Consider the following 18,402-nt stretch of genomic DNA (forward strand, 5'->3'; position numbering starts at 1 on the left):
TTGGGGGGTAGGGAGCCTTTAATAACCACTTCGCGCACTCACTCCGAGGCTTCTTTCAGGTCGGGTATGATTACTTCTGTGCTCTGCCAGTTCGGGTGTCATCCCCTCTGTTGGGACAAAACCGTCACTGTTCCTTTCCGGAACCGTCTCTGTAACTGGAGATGGCGGTGGCAGGTGGCCGTTTGAAGTGCGGCTGTCAAGCGTCAGATCCCAAGTCAGTCAGGTGCGCCGCCCCTGGATACAAACTTCCTCGGTGTCAGGCATGGTACGGTTGTTTAGTTCAGCGTCCTGGAGGTGAAGTGCTGGAGTGGTGAGCGAGGTGAAGTCTTGAGTTCGGATAGAGGTGTGTCTCGAACTGCCATGGGGCAGCCAGTTCGGGTTATTGCCCTTTGTGTTTGGCTTGGGGCCTAAGGGAGAGTTCGGGCTCCTAGTAGGGAGTTTGGACTGCTGGTTCCTCCCTTTGGTGCTCGCGCCTTGGATGCACTATTGTGCCGAGCTGTTGCCTTTGCCACGTGTTGCGTAATTACAAGGTTGGGCCAAATCTTGCTTCATCAATTGCCCTCCATTCCTCGTGCTAAGGGTCTTGCCCTGGCGCGGGGAGTTTGCGAGGTGGTAGGTGGATTTGTCCCGTACTTCAAATTTCGATAGCACGAGGTGTGTTGTCAGGGTTCTTTGGGTTTCTCGAGCGCCCAACAGGCGGGAAACACGCTGACCTGTTTACAAATGTTGACAGACGTGGTGGTGTGCGCTTATTTCAAATTTCAAAAAAGTGTGCCATCGGGAGACGTGACAGCGGGTCTTTTCGAATTTGAAAAAAAAAGCGTTGCTGCCGTTTGTAAAGCGAGGAGACGTGCGCTGGCGTTCTGTCAGTTTCAGAAAGATGTGTGCTGTCGTCCTGTCAGTTTCAGAAATACGTGCGCCAGCGTTTTGTCAGTTTCAGAAAGACGTGCGCCAATCACGTCTCGGTCTCAGGGGACGTGCGGTCATCATGACTACGGGCCGTCGGATTGGCTTTGATATGTACTGTTGGTTCTCGGTTATTGTGGGTATAAATAGCGGGGGACCCCAATCATTTTTTCACTTTTGCGCTTTGTTTCTTGAGCTCGCGTCCAAGTTTCAGCTCGTGTCCAGGCTTTTAGTTCGCCTTCAAGGTTTTTTGCTCGTGTTCCAGTTTCCGTAGTCTGTTCAAACCTTTTTCTGGGTGAGTATTTTCCTGGAATCCACCTTTTTTCCTTGATGTCGAGCTCGGATAGCTCAGACGATTCTTTAAGTGGGTCTGATGCAGGTTCTACGAATCGAGTTTCATCCCCTGGTGGACTTAGCGAACCTGAGGTAGAACTTGACGAAAAGTTTGAGCCCGTAGGCCGAGCCACCTCGGGCAATTTGGCATCCACCTCTCGTCGGGGTCGGATGTTGGACAAGTTTGGTCCCTCGACCATGACGCTTGAAGAGCTCCAATCCCTTATTACCTATTACAACTTGCCTGGGGAGTACGCCTATTTCATTCCTTCGGGTAGCTTTCCTTGGGAACATGGTCCTGAAGAGATCGTGATATTCTGGGAACAGATTGCTGTGGGGTTGCGACTCTCTTTCCACCCCCTTCTTGTCGAGGTCATGAACCACTTCGGCGTTACTGTCGGCCAGTTTCAGCCGAACTCCATTCGTAACTTGGTAGGGACAATCTCCCTATTTTGCGAACAGGGCTTTCCTTTAGAATTGGAGATATTCTCCTCTATTTTAATGCTTAAGAAACAAGCGGGTCCCCTTCTTGGGCATAGGTGGGCGTATTACCTGTCTCCTCGCCCGAGTTTTAAGCTCTTGCACGATCTTCCCAACAAGGTCCCGACGTGGAAGCGGGACTACTTCGGGGTGCGAAGTGTACTAGGGTGGCCGCTTTAGACCGGGTGGGGGATGGCCGCCCCTGACTCCGGTGTTACGCTTGATAAAGAGACGGTGAAGGGCCTCTGGCAATGGGCACGGTTAGGGCTAAAATGCCATCAGTATCTGACGGAGGCCAAGCTCATTGTGACCGGCCTGAGTTCGGCTAGGTTCCTTGCACAGAGGTTTCTTGTTTTGCTTTGTTCTTTCACTTTTTCTAATGCCGAACTCTTTTTGCAGGTGTGATGGACTCACTTGCGGTGGACACCTATTTCAAGGTATGAAAAGGAGGAAGTGAGTCGCCAAGTGAACTCGTGTCGAGCTGCCCCAGGATGTAGAGCCTCAGGTGCTAGACTACCCGTCAGAGGATCCGCCTAGGGAGCCTCAGGTGCTACTCCAATGCAAGAAGCGGTAGGGGCCCCTTATGCCGAGACTACTCACACGGGAGCTCCCGTCTACTCTAGTGCTCCTGCTTACTCTGGGTCCGCTTATATGCGAGCTGAGCCCTCAGGCTCGGGAGCCCAAGGGGAATTCGGGAGCATGCTGTCGCTGAACTACGCTATTCAGAAGAGTAGGGGGGTTACCTTCCCTGAGGAAATCGTGGCGTGGACCAATCTTCCTTTGAACCAGGTCGCCTGTCGTGTTGCTACTCATGCTATGGTGGTGAGTCAGATTTCTTGTCGGGCTTCTTTACTTTTATCCCTCTTGCTGTCGTTCTCTTAATCACTTGTTCTTTCCTTTTGGTAGATGTACTCTTCTATCCATGCCTTGGCGGCCCAGGTGGAGTGGAGCTCGAGGCAGGTGCGAGCTGTTGAAGAGGCTTTCCGTGCTGCCGAGGCAACTTCCCGAGCTGTTGAGGCAGTTGCTCGTGCTGCTGAGGAGGCTGCTCGCGCTGCTATGGCCAGGCAGGCGAGGTCTCAGAGAGATGCCGGGGCCATGGGGGTTGTTGTGAAGCACATGGTGGACCTGAGGCTGGATCTGCAGCATCAGGTTGAATACCTTCAGGAGGACATTAGGGAGAGGATCAGATATTTTCTCAAGGAATCGAAGATGCCAAGAAGAAGGCTGTTGATGAGTAGATCGCCTCGTCGCGCTTTGATGACCTGATGGTAGACTCGTACAGAAGGAGTTTTAAACTGAGCCGGTGGATGATCCGGAACACGTACCCTAAGCCCGATATCAGTGTCATGTCCACTTCACGCATAACTCAGGAGATAACCAATGCTGCTGATGGTGAGCTAGATTCCGAGGGCGAGGCAGGACCTTCGGGTATCGTTGAAGTGCCTTCTGATAATGAAGAAATAGCTTCAGGCTTGTAAATTTTTTTTTTTCGAAATGTACACTCTCTTATATTGAAATGGAATGACTTTTCTTTCGGTTAAGTGTTGGTTGTTCTCTCCCAAGTTGACCGTATTTGCCGAACTGATCATATGCCCGATCTGTTTCTTGCCCAGGTTACTACACTCGCACGACCTATTTTGTTGTTTAATACTTAAGTCTCCGCTTCGCTTGAGCCTTTGGCAGACTTTTCTTTGCTTGCCTATGCCGAGGTTCTATCGTTAGCTCGGCATCCTGGCCCTTGGGCTCTACAAGAGATTTTGTCCACTTTGCTTGGTGGTCTATAGGTAGTATCACCTTAAGTTGACGATGTTCCACGCTCGGGGTACTTGTTTGCCCTTTAGGGTTTTGAGCTCGTATGCCCCATCGAGCGCTCTCTTTACTCTGTAGGGCCCTTACCAATTTGGTCCAAGTTTGCCCATGCCGGGTTTGAGCACCATGATCTTTCGGAGAACCAGGTCACCGACTCGGAAGCTCTGCTTCTTTACTCTGGCATTGTAGTAGCGAGCTACTTTTTGCTGGTAGGCCGCAGTCCGGATGTGTGCGAGGTCTCTTACATCATCCAGTAGGTCGAGGTTGGTATGTAACTCATCTCCGTTTGTCTGATCGTCATATGCTTCTAGTCGCATTGTAGGTGTTTCAATTTCCATTGGGATTACCGCTTCAGTGCCGTAGGTGAGGTTAAAGGGGGTCTCTCCCGTGGCGGTTTTTTCTGTAGTTCGGTGAGCCCATAGAACACTAGGTAGTTTGTCCGCCCACAACCCTTTAGCTCGGTCTAGTCGTGCTTTCAGTCCGCAGATGATGGCTCTATTCATTACTTCTGTCTAACCGATTGCCTGCGGGTGTGCGACCGATATGAAGTTTTGACGAATTCCCATATTTTGACACCATTCTTGGAACTTGATATCCTCGAACTATTTGCCGTTGATGGAGATCAGTACCCGAGGTAGCCCGAAGTGACATACTATGCTCTTCCAAAAGAAGTTCTGTATGTTTCGGGCTGTAACTGTTGCCAGAGGTTCAGCTTCTATCCATTTTGTGAAGTAATCTACTGCCACCTCTAGGAACTTTCTCCCACCTGTTGCTGGCGGGAATGGCCTCAGGAGGTCGATGCCCCATTGCGCAAAGGGCCATGGGATAGTGAGGTATTTGAGGTCGGAAGCAGGCTGATGGTGGATATTGGCGTGCTTCTGACACTTGTCGCATTTTCTGACGAGCTCGACAGCTTCTGCCTTCATCGTTGGCTAGTAGTATCTTTGTTGAAGTGCCTTTTAGGTGAGGGCTCTGCCCCCAGGTGTCTGCCGCACAGTCCTTCATGAGTGTCGCGGAGTACGAGCTCAACTTCGGCAGGTCGCAAGCAACGCAGGTAAGGGAGTGTGTAGGACCGTCGGTACAACCGTTCGTCTATTATGACGTATTTGGCTGCCTGGCACTGCACCCTCTTGGCTGCATTGCAGTCTGTAGGGAGGGTTCCATCTAGCAAGAAGCTCGCGAGTGGGTCGATCCAGCTCGGCTCTGCTTCAAGGACTGGAGCGACCTCCTCTGCCCCACCAAGAATGCTTGGCTGAGGTAAGTCCTTTATGTACACGGTTCTCATGGTGTTGTGACTCGTGCTTGCTAAGCGGGACAGGGCCTCGGCCTCAGTGTTCTCTAACATCGGGATTTGCCTGATTAAGTGTGATTTGAAGTTGAGCAGAGCCTCCTTTACTTTCGCCATGTATGCGATCATAGAGATCTCGCATGCTTCGTATTCGCCCATAACCTGGTTGACCACGAGCTGGGAATCACTGCAGATAACTATGTGTTTTGCTCTTACCTTTTGCGCTAGGTTCAGCTCGACTATCAATGCCTCGTATTCTGTCTCATTGTTGGATGTCGCGAACTCAAAGCATAGTGCGTATTCCAATTTCGTGCCACCTGGGCCTTATAAGACTATTCCAGCCCCGCTGCCCTACTGGTTTGAGGAGCCATCTATGTGAAGGATCCAACGCTCCTCATCCCAGTTCGCGCTTGGCCTAACTAGGAGAGATGCCAACTGACTGCTACTTCATGGGGTTCAGACTCTATTAGCTTGGGAGCTCCGGGTTCACCCGAACTGGGGATCTCGGGCTCAACCGGCCCAGGGGCTTCGAGGCTGAATGTGCACTTGGCGATAAAATCTGCTAAGGCTTGGGTAAGACTTGCCTCAGAGGTTTGTCAGTCAAGACGATGACGGTGTGAGCCTGGAAATATGGGTGGAGTTTCCGAGCTGCAATTACCAGTGCGTATGCTAGCTTTTCTATATGCGGGTATCTCGTTTCTGCTCCCTGTAGAATTTTACTAACATAATAGATGGGCCGCTGGACCCGATCTACTTCTTTTATTAGTACCGAACTAACCACCTCGTCGCTTGCCGAGAGGTACAGTTCTAAGACCTCGCTCTCCTCGGGCCTAGCTAAGGTTAGCACAGTAGCGAGGTAGGCCTTTAGCTCGTCGAACGCGAGCTGGCAATCTCGGGTCCATTCGAACCCTTTGCCTTTGATTGCCTTAAAGAAAGGTAGACAACGGTCTGCCGATTTGGACATGAAGTGGCTCAGAGCGGCTATGCGGTTGTTTAGCCTCTGAACCTCTTTTGCTTTTCAGGGTGTTCTCATATCTAGGATGGCCTTTATCTTGTCTGGGTTTGCCTCAATACTGCGCCGGTTGACAATGTACCTTAGGAACTTACCCGAGGTGACACCGAAGACACATTTGTTGAGGTTCAGTTTCTTGCTAAATTGACGCAGAATTTGGAAGACAGAATCTATGTCTTGTATTAATTCCTGTGAGAATTGCGTCTTGACGACCATGTCGTCTACATAACATTCTATTTTTGTGCTAATTAAGGGCCGAAACAACTTATTTACAAGTCCTTGGAAGGTCGCCCCGCATTCTTCAGTTCGAAGGGCATGACCTTGTAGTAGTACAGGCCCAACTCGGTTATGAAGCTGGTTTTTTCCTCATCGGACTAGTCCATCCTGATTTGGTTGTAGCCTGAGTAGGCTTCCAAGAAGCTTAGCAACTCATGTCTCGAGGTTGCGTCCACTAGGCGGTCAATTCTAGGGAGGGGGAAGCAGTCTTTTGGGCAAGCTTGGTTCAGGTTGGTGTAGTTGACGCACTTGCGCCACTTGCTATTTGCCTTTTCCACCAGTACTGGGTTGGCTACCCAGCTCGGGTAATGAACTTCCCTTATGAAGTCCGCTGCGAGGAGCTTTTCGACCTCCTTGTCGACTGCCCTCCAGCGCTCCGGGGCTAAGTTGCATTTCTTCTGTCTAATGGGTCTGACTACAGGGTCTGTGTTAAGTTTGTGAGTTATAAGGTCAGGGTCAATACCAGGCATATCGGCCGCGGACCATGCAAAAATATCTAAATTTTGAAGTAAGAAACTCACCAGTTCGGTTCGTAGAGGCTCATTGATGGAAGCACCGATCTGTAGCGTTCGAGCCAGATCTGTAGCCGAGGTCGGGATCGTGACCGTTTCCTTTATGGGCAAAGCTCGTTCCTCGCCCTGCTTTGTAGGCCGCTCTAGTTCGAGGTCGTCGACTGCCTTGGTTTTTCCCTTCAGGGCGGCAACATAACACTTGCGGGACTCAAGCTGGTCGCCCCGTGCTACCCCCACACCGAAGTCTATGGGGTACTTCATTGCCAGATAGTAGTTGGAGACCACTGCCCACAGAATACGCATAATTGGCCGCCCTATTATGGCATTGTATGGGGAGGGGGTCGCGACCACCAGGAAATCGTGGTTGAATCTGACCGCGCAAGGCCATGTGCCGACTTCCACAGGTATTGTTATATTCCTGAGGGGCCTGACTTCCTCTCCGCTGAAGCCCACCAGAGGAATGTTTGCGGGCTTCAGCTCGCTCCTCTGCAACAGTAGCTGGTCAAATGCCGACTTAAAGAGGATGTCCGCCGAACTACCTGAATCCACAAGTATGTGCCTGACTTCGAAGTCGCTGATCCATAGTTTTATGACAAGCGCGTCATCGTGGGGGTAGTGGACACCTCGCATGTCGTCTTCCGCGAAAAAGATCGGTTCTTCTGTTTTCGGCCTCCCTGTAGGGTTCTGTTCTTCTCGGGCTGTCTGGTGAACTGACGTTCGGGCTGCTGCCGAAGTACACCTTGCTACCACTGAACCTCCCACTATCACATGGATGGTTCCCCGAACTGGCCTTTCTTCTGGAGGCTGTCGCTGTAAAGCTTCGGTCGGTCTGCTGCTGGATTCGGGGGCATCCTTTCCGTGCTCCCCTTGCTGACCTGCCTTATTATTATTATCATTATGCTGTACAAAATTTGTCAAGTATCCACGACGGATGAGTCCCTCTATCTCGTCCGGAAGATTATTACACTGTTCGGTACTATGACCGTGATCTCTATGAAAACTACAGTACAAATTTTTATTTCTCTCGTTTGGATTACTCTTTAGGCGAGGTGGCCACTTTACGTATGGGGCGTCTTTGATCATCATCAAGATCTCGGTCTGCCTTGTGTTTAACGGTGTGTAATCCATTTGAACTGCTAAGGGAGCTCGGGACTGCTGGCTTGGCCTCGCCTCCCGGGCCTGGCTTCTTCTGTCGCCTGGGTTGGAGGGCTCACCTTCTCTTTTTCTTTTCTCGACCCCGCCTTCGGTTGTTTGTTGATTTCTTCCTCTGTTCTCATGAACTTGTCTGCGAGCTTGAGGAAATCGGCCACGATCGTGAGCTGGCTGGCTACCATGTGCCATTTGAACTCCTTGTGTGTTACTCTTCTCTTGGCCGCCGCGAGCTGTACTGCGGGGTCTAATCGCGGTATATGCAAGCATGCTTCATTGACCTGCTTGATGTAGCCCCGGATGGATTCTCCTTCCCTCTGGACTACTCCAATGATGCTTTCCTCGGTTCTGGGGCACTGGTTGTTGGTAACGAAGTGTGCGGTGAAGACCTGCACGAACTAGGTCCAACTTCTTATTGACATAGGGGCTAGGTTCCTGTACTATGTGCGGGCCATCCCCTTGAAGGTGGTGGTGAAGGCCACACACATGCATGATTCATTGGCCCTAGCGAGGTGCATTTGGGATTGGAAAGCATCGACGTGGTCGTTGTGGGGTGGTCAAAGGACCCATCATACTTGTCTAGAGGTGGGAGTTTGAAGTCTTTGGGCATGAGGACTGACAAGAGTTCTGATGCGAGGGGGGAAGGAACTGAGAGAATTGGGGCAGCTTTTACCTCGTCCGAGCTCGTCTCGCCCTTACCTCTGAGCTCGGGTAGGACACGGGTGGCAGTTCGGCGACTTCGTTGGCGCCTTCGTTGTTGAGCGGGCCTGGTACTGGCGCTGCTGGCCTCTGTGTTGTCGAGCTCGATGGGCCCGGAATGTTGGTAGTCTGGTGCTAGGGCGCTAAACCGGTTCTCCGTGAACGGGAACTCAGGCTTGGAGCGTCGAGGTGCTGACTTTGCGGGCGAGGTTCCCAACCTGCCTGCGAGCTGCGAGGTGGGGGTGATTTTCCTTTCCTTTCGGCCTGGGGATGAGGCCTGGCTATTAGGGGGGTTCTGGAGTTGGGAGGCTTCTCCTCGGTGAGGGCGTCCACCCTGAGGGGAGGCCTTAACCGGCTTCGGAACAGGGTGCCGAGGTGGAAGCAGTGACTGGTTCAGGGGTAGCTGAGGGAACTGCTGCTGATAATGGTGTTGAGAGAGGTGGTGTAGTATTTGGTGTTGCTGGAATTGTTGCATTTGGGCTTGCATTGCCTGCATGCATTGCATTAGGTTGCCAGTGGGGCAACAGTTGGTTCAGCAAAAGTTGTTTCGATAGGGAGTGGAAGAGGGATGTTCAGGGTAGGAAGGTTTAGGGGCGCCACTGCTTGTGGCGCATTCAAGTTGGGGATCCCATCCACTGGACGGGGGATGGTGAACTGTTTGATGCACACCACGGGGACTTGGAGTTGTTCCCCGGTGGTGTTCGTTTCTGTGCCACGTCCGACATTACTGGAGGAAGTTATGGGTGTTGGAGTTTTTTGGAAGAAGAGGAGGTTATGAGAGTTTTAGAGGGAGGCTTTTAGAAGCGTTCCCATAGACGGCACCAATTGATGGTGTGCAATCCGGCCGGTCTTAGCTATCAACGACCTTGCCTCCAACTGGAGCAACAGGGAGCCTGAAACAGAGAAGATTAGGGAACTTCGGGGGGAACTCGGTGAGATTGCTCCGAAGCTCAAGTTACTATTCTCTCAAAGGCAAGATAAAACCAGATGGCGCAAAGTTCTCATAGCTTGTTCTTGGGGGGTAGGGAGCCTTTTATAACCACTTCGCGCACTCACTCCGAGACTTCTGTCAGGTCGGGTATGATTACTTCTATGCTCTGCCAGTTCGGGTGTCATCCCCTCTGCTAGGATAGAACCGCCACTACTCCTTGTCGGAACCGTCTCTGTAATTGGAGATGGCCATGGCTGGTGGCCGTTTGAAGTGCGACTGTCAAGTGTCAGATCCCAAGTTAGTTAGGTGCGCCGCCCCTGGATACGAACTTCCTCTGTGTCAGGCATGGTACGGTTGTTCAGTTTGGCGTTCTGGAGGTGAAGTGCTGGAGTGGTGAGCGAGGTGAAGTCTTGAGTTCGGATAGAGGTGTGTCCCGAACTACCATGGGGCAGGCCAGTTCGGGTTATTGCCCTTTGTGTTTGGCTCGGGGCCTAAGGGAGAGTTCGGGCTCCTTGTAGGGAGTTCGGGCTCCTAGTAGGGAGTTTGGACTGCTGGTTCCTCCCTTTGGTGCTCGCGCCTTGGGCGCACTGTTGTGCTGAGCTGTTGCTTTTGCCACGTGTTGCGTAATTACGAGGTCAGGCCAAATCTTCCTTCATCAGATTCCATTTCGGCAGCTTCATCTTTGGGTCGATTTTAAATCATACATTTTAAATTGTTAAAAGTAATGGATATAGATCTGATTAATAGAGTTTGTTCACAAAAAAATACCTTAAATATATGATTTAAAGAGAAGAGCAAATGAGAGCTAATACCTTATTTATAAGACTTAATTAGAGAGGATTTAATGGGGTGAAAACTAGTAATTTAAATTACATTTTTTTACCCTTAGAATTAGTTAGAAAGGAATGAAATTCTTAAATAGGAGTATTTAGTCAAGAATAAGTTCATTCCTACTTTTAATAGTAGTTAAAGTATACATAATAACGAGATGTGTATACATATGAAGGTAGGGTCTTATTGCCAGGAGGATATATCATTCATTAAAGTCGTGTTTGGTTTACAGGAAAAAGTAGGGAAAGGAAGGGAAAGGCAGGGAAACCTATACAAGGGTTTGTCCTTCGAACCAAACATAGGTCTATTTGGAACTGGATCCATCGAGTTCCAAACTGATTCAGACCCGACCCAAGCTATATACTTATAATATATTAAATAAATTATATATAATATACATATAATATATAATGTATACTATATATATATATATTTCGGGTAGAGTGATTAGTAGGGGTGTTAATGGTATTCGAAAATTCGATTTCAAATTTGAGATTCAACATAATCGAATCGGATTTAGATAATTTGAATATCTAATTGGTCAAATTCAGATATCCTATTCATACCGGATAGCTAACCGGATTCGAATTTGGATATGACTTGATTCGATTCAATAAGCTTTCGAATTTGATCGCTTATTTAATTCCTATATATAATATATTTAAATGTCTTGTAAAATATATATATAATAATTAAATTATATGAATAATTTATATATTTATATACTTTTTATAAATAAAATATTTATTTTATATATTTATTAATTACCTAAAATAATTAATTAACGAAATCCGAATCTAATTGAATATTCAAATATTTAATTGGATTCGAATTTGGATATTAATTTTCAAAATCCGTCGGATATCGAATTTCTAATCGAATTCAAATTCGGATATTGGTTGATCTGATTTGAATTCGATCCGTTTACGCCCCTAGTCATGAGACCCGATTGTCCTGAGAACTGATCGATTTGGTTCTGGGTCTAAAAATTATAGACTCTATCAGGTTTGGTTCGGTTCTAGTTCATATCGGGTTGATTCCAGTTCTAACCGGTCTAAACCTAGACCTGAACTATTGAGAGCCCTAAACTCAAATAATATTTCATCACCAACAAAACAAAAAATCCAAAATAACATTTTATCAATATTTATCTAAATACAACCAAATAAACTAAACAACTATTAATTATTGTAGAAATACATACATTAATCTATATATAGGTTAACAACAATATCAGAAAAAAACCAATGGGTTTTTTCCTAGGTTCAATTACCTGGACTTTATTAATTGGATTATTGATTTCGGGTCGATCTTTTGGTTTGGAGGAAACCCATGCCAAATCGGATGGAATTGAAAAACTTGTACATATAACCTTGATCGAGCATAGGTGCACGATTTATGGGGTGGGTTGGATCAGCTTTGGACCTTTGGTAATTGACAACAAAAGTTTTAATGGGTGTAAAGAATGGAGAACAAGTTCAGAGTCCTTTTCATCTCTAGTCTCTTTAACATCCAATTAATTATTGTAGGCTTAGATGGCCAGAGTTTTATGTGGATGATAGAAATGAGGGCGTTTTTTTGATAATTATAGTAACGAGAGTTTGGGCTACATTTAAGCTAAAAATATCAGGTTTAACCTTGGGCTCAATATGCCAAATTCTTAACCGATCAAATTCAGATACATCCCTAACTGAATTTAATCTGATCTGTTTGCAGCCCTGGCAATTTAGGATTTTGCCAGGACTGTAGGGTTGGGTCTGGTTCGGAACAGGGCAGGCTCCTTACAGCATGTCCTGGCTGTACATCAGGAAAAGCTTCCGTATTTGTATTTATTATTAACGGGGAGATATTTTCTATACATGGTGGGATGTGACGGTGAATGGGGTGTGACAGTGAAGTCGTTGTGAAGAGCGTTTATGAGAAACAGATCCTAATTCAACAACAAAAAAAAAATCAATAACATCTATTTTCATTATTGTCCTGCTCCAGAAGTTTGATTTAGGGTTTAGAATTCAAAAATAACTGGAGTATCATCAGACTAATCACATTGGGTGGCGCGCCAATCTCAGACTAAACAAATTACTTTACAAATCAAAGGAATCATACACGGAAGACATGAAAGCAAATATGAAGAGTGGAGATGCCTTAAATAAACATTAACGATTATGACATGATTATTATTAAATTTTACAGAGTTTACCATACAAAGACCCATCTTTACTCGTATATACATAGCCTATTCATCAACCCCATTTCCAGCTTTTCTTTGCTTAATTCTAAGAACTTCCACCAATTCCACCATTGCCATTCCAATGAAATACCACGTAAGTCCTGCTAAAATGGCTTGTAACCAAGAGCTGTTTACTATCTCCAACGCCAGAGACCCTCCAATATGTTGATTCAGGCCATCACCAACACTATCTCCCACTTGTAACCGTACTATAGCGGCCCCAACTGTTGCTGTTACCACCGGAATCCTCCATCTCAGGGGGTTTCTCCGGTAATCCTCGGCAGCTACATGCTTCACCTTAGGCACCACGGTGGGAGAAGAACCCAAAACTCTGTTAGACTTGGAGCTCTGGGTCGTTGCCGGAAGGATCAAGGGCGTTGTTGGAGTCCAGTACTCATCGCCATGGATGTATGGTTGTGGATTCCCTTGGGCAGGCTCTCCTGCATTCTCTCTCGCAAGTTTTCTGGCAGCAGCATCTCGGAGCTTGTCTATGTTTGGATTAGTGGCTTTTCTGGGGAGACATGCCAGGTTCCGGTTTGAATCTATGGTGGACCCACTGGTACTGGACTTGGGTGATTGCCAGTACCACCAATTTGAGATTGATCTAATGGCTTGGATGGCTGACATTCGGGCTTCTCTTTGCAGATCTAACTCCTGCAATTGAATTTGTGGGTATTCCATCATTAGACAAAACCATGCCTACTTTCTGGTACAAAACATCTGAGTAGGTGTGATCATAAACCCAAACCGGCCCTGCCCAGCCCGGCATATTTATGAAACATTATGGGTCCATTTGGTTCACAGTCAGAATCGGAATTAAAATATGTCAGAATTGGAATCGGAATGGTTTATTTTCATAATTTATTTTGGTTAGTCAGGAATTAGAGTGAGAATTGAAATCAGCTGGAATGGGATTTCATCCCTAAGTGAGGCAGATGTCATTCCACCAAGAATAGGAATTGGATTCCAATTTTGCCCAACCAAACAATTGCCCCTTACGTTTTCAATTATAGACTTCTATTCCCGTGAACCAAAAGGGCCTTATATGTATTATAATGTAATTTTTTTGGCAATACTATATATAATGCATTATTATACATATTAAATATATTATTTTTAAAGGCAAAGGTCCAAAGCCCAGGCCCAGGCTATGCCTCTTATCATAGGTGTTAAACCAGGCTCATGATCATCCCAACATTTGATGTTTCTTGAACATGATGGGATTTCCTTCAAACAAAAAACTATGTACACAGTGTGATAGCATTGGAGACATTTCTTCATGAATTTAACATATGATATTCCCAATATGTGACCAGATGCTATGTAAGAAGAATTTTAGTAGGTGTTTGACATCGTTGCTGGGTGCAATGCACTGCTTTCTGAGAAAAATGGTGCAGGGCATGTGGACTTGTAAGCACTGTTTTCTGAGAAAACGATGTTTATTTTTTGTTTGGAACCGATGCTACCACATAAACTGTTTTCTAAGAAAACAACACCAGTTTTGTTTGATATTAGTGCTGGAAGCAACGTTTTTAACATGGTCTATATTATCTAATGTCCAAAATGATACCACACCATTGCACTGTTGACAACAATGCACCGTTTTTCTCAGAAAACATTGAATTTGGCATTGCTCCACACCACACTTTCCCGATTTCCAAGGCATGGTCTAGAACAAATTTTTTTATGGAAAAATGGTACCAAACAAGAACGCATTGGTTGAAGCACCAATTTATGATGTGATGCCTACATGGCGCTGTTTTCTCAAAAAACAGCATTGATATCAAACACCCACTTTGTTTGCAGGAGATCCAAGCTCCTCTTGAACTGGTACTGGGTGAAGCATGCACATATGGGGTGTCTACGGTAGACACCCAAATTTGTTTGATGATGGGACAAATGGGGGAATTTTAGGATGAAAATTTATGGGTAGATGTTTTTTTGGGTGTCTACAGTTCAATTGTATGGTCTAATTGATTTAGAGGTGTTAGGATCAAGGAGATTTGGGTTGTGGGTGCTTCAGGCTAACGAGAGAGTTCGAAAGGGAATTTTTAGGTACTTCAGAAAGATCGGAATGTTCTGATTGGGTGTTTAGAGTAAATTGGGGTTTCGACGGTGTATTAATAAAAAACTAGGTGCTGATAATGGGGCTTATAGAGGTATTGGTTTCTTAGATAATTTGGTGGGGTTTGATTGGTCCATCAATGGTATGATCAAAGGCATTTAAGAAATGAATATCTTGGCCAATGGGATAGCCTAAAATCCCAAATTAAAATCTTAACATGATGAAGGGTTAAATGGGGGATATCTATGACGGAATTTTGTGGTAAGGTGTTTATAAGTATCTAGGGCTCTTTAAAAATCCCATGCATTGCATGGGTTCTGATCAGTTCAAACTTAAAAATGATTCTTAAAATAACAAAGTTTATTAGAATTGGTTATCTACAAGCATGCAAAATGCAATCATAGTATCTATATTATGTGTGAATGGAGTCTTGATGGGAAGAAACCTGTGTATGTACATCAAAATATCAAGGCCATGTTTGGGAGTGCTTATGTGAAAAATAATGCTTAAAAAAATAAGCACTTATTTTATATTTGGTGTTTGGTAGTCTTTTTCTCTAATAAGCAATTAAATAAGCATTTTGACTATTTTGTCCTTCATTTTCTTTCAAATTTTATGAAAACACTTTTATACAAGTACTTTTATGAAAGTATTTTTATGAAAGCACTTTAATAAAAACATTTTTATGAAAGTGCTTTTATAAAAATACTTTTGTGGAAGTACTCATAAAAATACTTTTATGAAAATACTTTTACAAAAATACTTTTATAAAATTCAACTAGGGGTAATCTTGGAATAAAAATTGAATAACTGCTTATTGTATAAACACTTTTTAAACACCTTACCCTTTCACGTTGAGAGGCTTTGCCCTTGGTCTCCTGGTATCGGCTCTGGAACTTCTTAACATCAACAAATATATTTGACACACGTGTCCCAACAGCATTTCCGGCACTTATTCGAACACTGCCACGTGGTTGCCTAGACATAAGGAACTCCAACGCTGCCAAGTTGGACCTCTCCACCATCCTAAATTCAAATGGCCCAAGACATGATAATCATCAAATATGCAATTTTAGACAACTAATTCAAGTTTTGAATACAACTTTTTTTTTTTTTTTCTCATTTTAAGACGATCGCAAGGGAATTGATTCAGCTCTCTAATAAAAAGGAAAATGAATTGGTTGTGGGAGTTCACTTTGAAGGGATTGGGAAGCCAAGGGAAGATGGGAAGATAAATGAAATTGACAAAGAAGCCCTATTATGTTCCCGTGCTTTTCAATTTATATTAGAGAGAATGATGGTTCAGCCCAAAATTAGAACTTTTAGGCCAAAGTACAATTGGGGTAGGTGCCAGCTCGGAATTGATGCCAATTCAGGTGGGCATTGGTGTATAGAATGGGGGTTTTTTGACATTTTGAATGCTTATAGATTTATAGTGGAATTCAGAATTTTGCATTTGGCCTGTCCGTACTTTTCCATTTATTTTAAGAGGATTCCTTGATTAACAAGTTTTGGCCCTTTTTTTCCAAAAATGTAAAACTATTTAGGCTTTGAAATTAAACATGCATAACAACATTTTTATTTGGATATTCGGCCTCTCCAATGCAGGGGGGGATGGAAATTGCCTTAGCAGGGGTAGGGATGAGGATTAATAGGATCCCTGATCGGGGATTGGATGGGAGTAAAGTCCCAACTAGGGGTGGCAACGAGCCGAACTTTTCACGAGCTGCTCGAGCTCGATTCGGTTTCAACTGAGCTTTGAGCCGATCTCGAGTCCAATTCACTGGCTCGATTATGAAACGAGCCGAGCTCGAGTCTATTAGAATTATATATATATATATATATATATATATATATATATATATATATATATATATATAAAATTATAGAAAATAATATATATATAAAATAAAAATATTATAATTGTTAATTATTATAATTCTTAATTTTTTAAATATTAAATAAAAAATATATATTATTTTTATAAAACAATTTTCTCAAAATCGAGTTCGAGCTGAGCCTTATAGAACAATCTCGGGTCGAGCTCGAGCCTCGTACTATTCGTCTCAGCTCGGCTCGAATCCACCCCTAGTCCCAACCCCACCCCAATTGTGCTTATATATTAAATATCGTTTACATAAAATATATATTATATTACATATATAATATTATAATATTTTAAAATTTTCTTTATTTTAAATAAATCTATTTTCTCAGAATTTATTTTAATTAAAAAAAACTTCGGAGATTTGGATCCATGCAAGGAAACCCGTCTTCCCCAAGAATCGGGGATAAACTGGCCGGCCCCATTGCCATTCCTAATAGAGGTATTCGCCCCTAAAACTAAAAAATAGTTTCAACCACTGGCCTAGTGATCCTTCTTAATGAACGACCAACATTTTAACCTAGACCAAACCGGAGCCCAAAACCTCAGGAACAATATCCATGCAAAAACTTGGATTGAGTCGAATCGGATTTCAGTTGGGTCTGCCCTAGTTGTAGTGACACTGACACCACATGTCGACAATACATGGGGAGAAGGGAATTCGACCCACAAAGTTGTATAGCAAATAAAATCTAATTCTAGTTTTCTTTTAGACTACTAACAAAATATTAATCACAAAAAGCTTTCAAAATGTTATATTAACGTGGTTCTAAATTTTTGGGGAAGAGATTTGTTGTAAAACCAGACCAAAGTCATCTTTCAAATCAAACAGAGTAACTCAATCGTAGTTGGATTTGATGAATATAATTAAACTAGAGGAGGCAGGAGCGAGGGAATTGAAGAGACATACGAGATGCAGTCAACAGGGCAGGCTTCAATTGCTTCCTGAATTTTGAGCTCAGGATCAGCCCACTGCCCAACAGCCCGAGCTCGCCCATAAACTGATTCAATGGCGAATGTGTTTTGGGCAACTAAAGCGCACTTCAAGCAACCGATGCACTTCACCTCATCAACAAACACTGCACGCTCCTCCTTCTCCGACCCAAACCACGTAGAATAGATTGGTTTCCCTGTGTAGCCTCTGAATTCTTCTATCTTTGCCTGTTCCTGTTGATTACAAATTTTTCATCAGAAATGGGTAAGTACGTAGTTGCACAGCGTCGTTAAATCTATCTCCCTCAGAGCTAACCTTGTCGTAGACAGAACGTGAACTGGGATCAGAGAGGATGGAGTAAGCCTCGTTGAGAATGATAGCCATGTCATGCCCAGCTGGTCCTGCGATATCTGGGTGGCACTGCTTCTGCAGGGATCGGTAGGCAGCTTTTATCTGTGATCGATTTGAGGTGCTATCGATACCCAGAAGGTCGTAGAGATCGAATTCTGTGATCGAAGATGATGGTGAAGTTGAAGCTTTGCATACAATAGAGCTTGTGTTACGATTATTGTACAGTGTCCTTGTTGTTGGAGGGTAGACATGGAGCCTTCCGGGATTTGAAGGTCCGATGACTGTTGATACAGAAGGTGTGTATGCAAGGACACCTGCACAAGGCATTTTTTTTTTTCTACTTTTCAGCTTTCCAACAAGAGATAAGGTGAGAATATAAGAGAGAGAGAGAGAGAGAGAGAGAGAGAGAGAGAGAGAGAGGGTCTTTGATATTTTTGGACGAGAAGATATTTGTCTTGTAGGCTGAATTTCCAACACACCCCTTGTTAAAAACGTGTAGAAGCTTGCAAGTTAGAAAAAGTACAAGCGTAACGGGTGATTAAACATTTATTTAATAAATGTTTTGTAAGACATTCGTCTTAAAAAGTGAGAAAAATGGTTAAAAAATATTTTTTTGACAGCCATCCACCATGGGGAGAAGGGAATTCCAGCCCTCCCTAATAGTAGTCCTCTCCCCCTCCCTTAAAATTGGCATCAATTCATGGTCAGGAT

General features: G+C 44.8%; 1 protein-coding gene across 1 annotated transcript; it reads right to left on the bottom strand.

The window, feature by feature from the left end:
* Window positions 1-12,367: 12,367 nt before the first annotated feature.
* Window positions 12,368-18,045, bottom strand: LOC148864188 (DNAJ heat shock N-terminal domain-containing protein). The gene is made up of 4 exons (XM_088975446.1): window positions 17,656-18,045; window positions 17,317-17,573; window positions 15,367-15,547; window positions 12,368-13,110 (listed from the first exon to the last, which is right to left on the bottom strand). Exons 1-4 carry the CDS (start codon window positions 18,016-18,018, stop codon window positions 12,463-12,465), a joined length of 1,449 nt encoding a protein of 482 aa, XP_088831572.1. The 5' UTR covers window positions 18,019-18,045; the 3' UTR covers window positions 12,368-12,462.
* Window positions 18,046-18,402: the final 357 nt, after the last annotated feature.

The sequence above is a fragment of the Nelumbo lutea genome, chromosome 3 (assembly GCF_056320005.1).
Source record: "Nelumbo lutea isolate HS-2025 chromosome 3, American lotus-T2T, whole genome shotgun sequence".
Classification (NCBI taxonomy): domain Eukaryota; kingdom Viridiplantae; phylum Streptophyta; class Magnoliopsida; order Proteales; family Nelumbonaceae; genus Nelumbo; species Nelumbo lutea.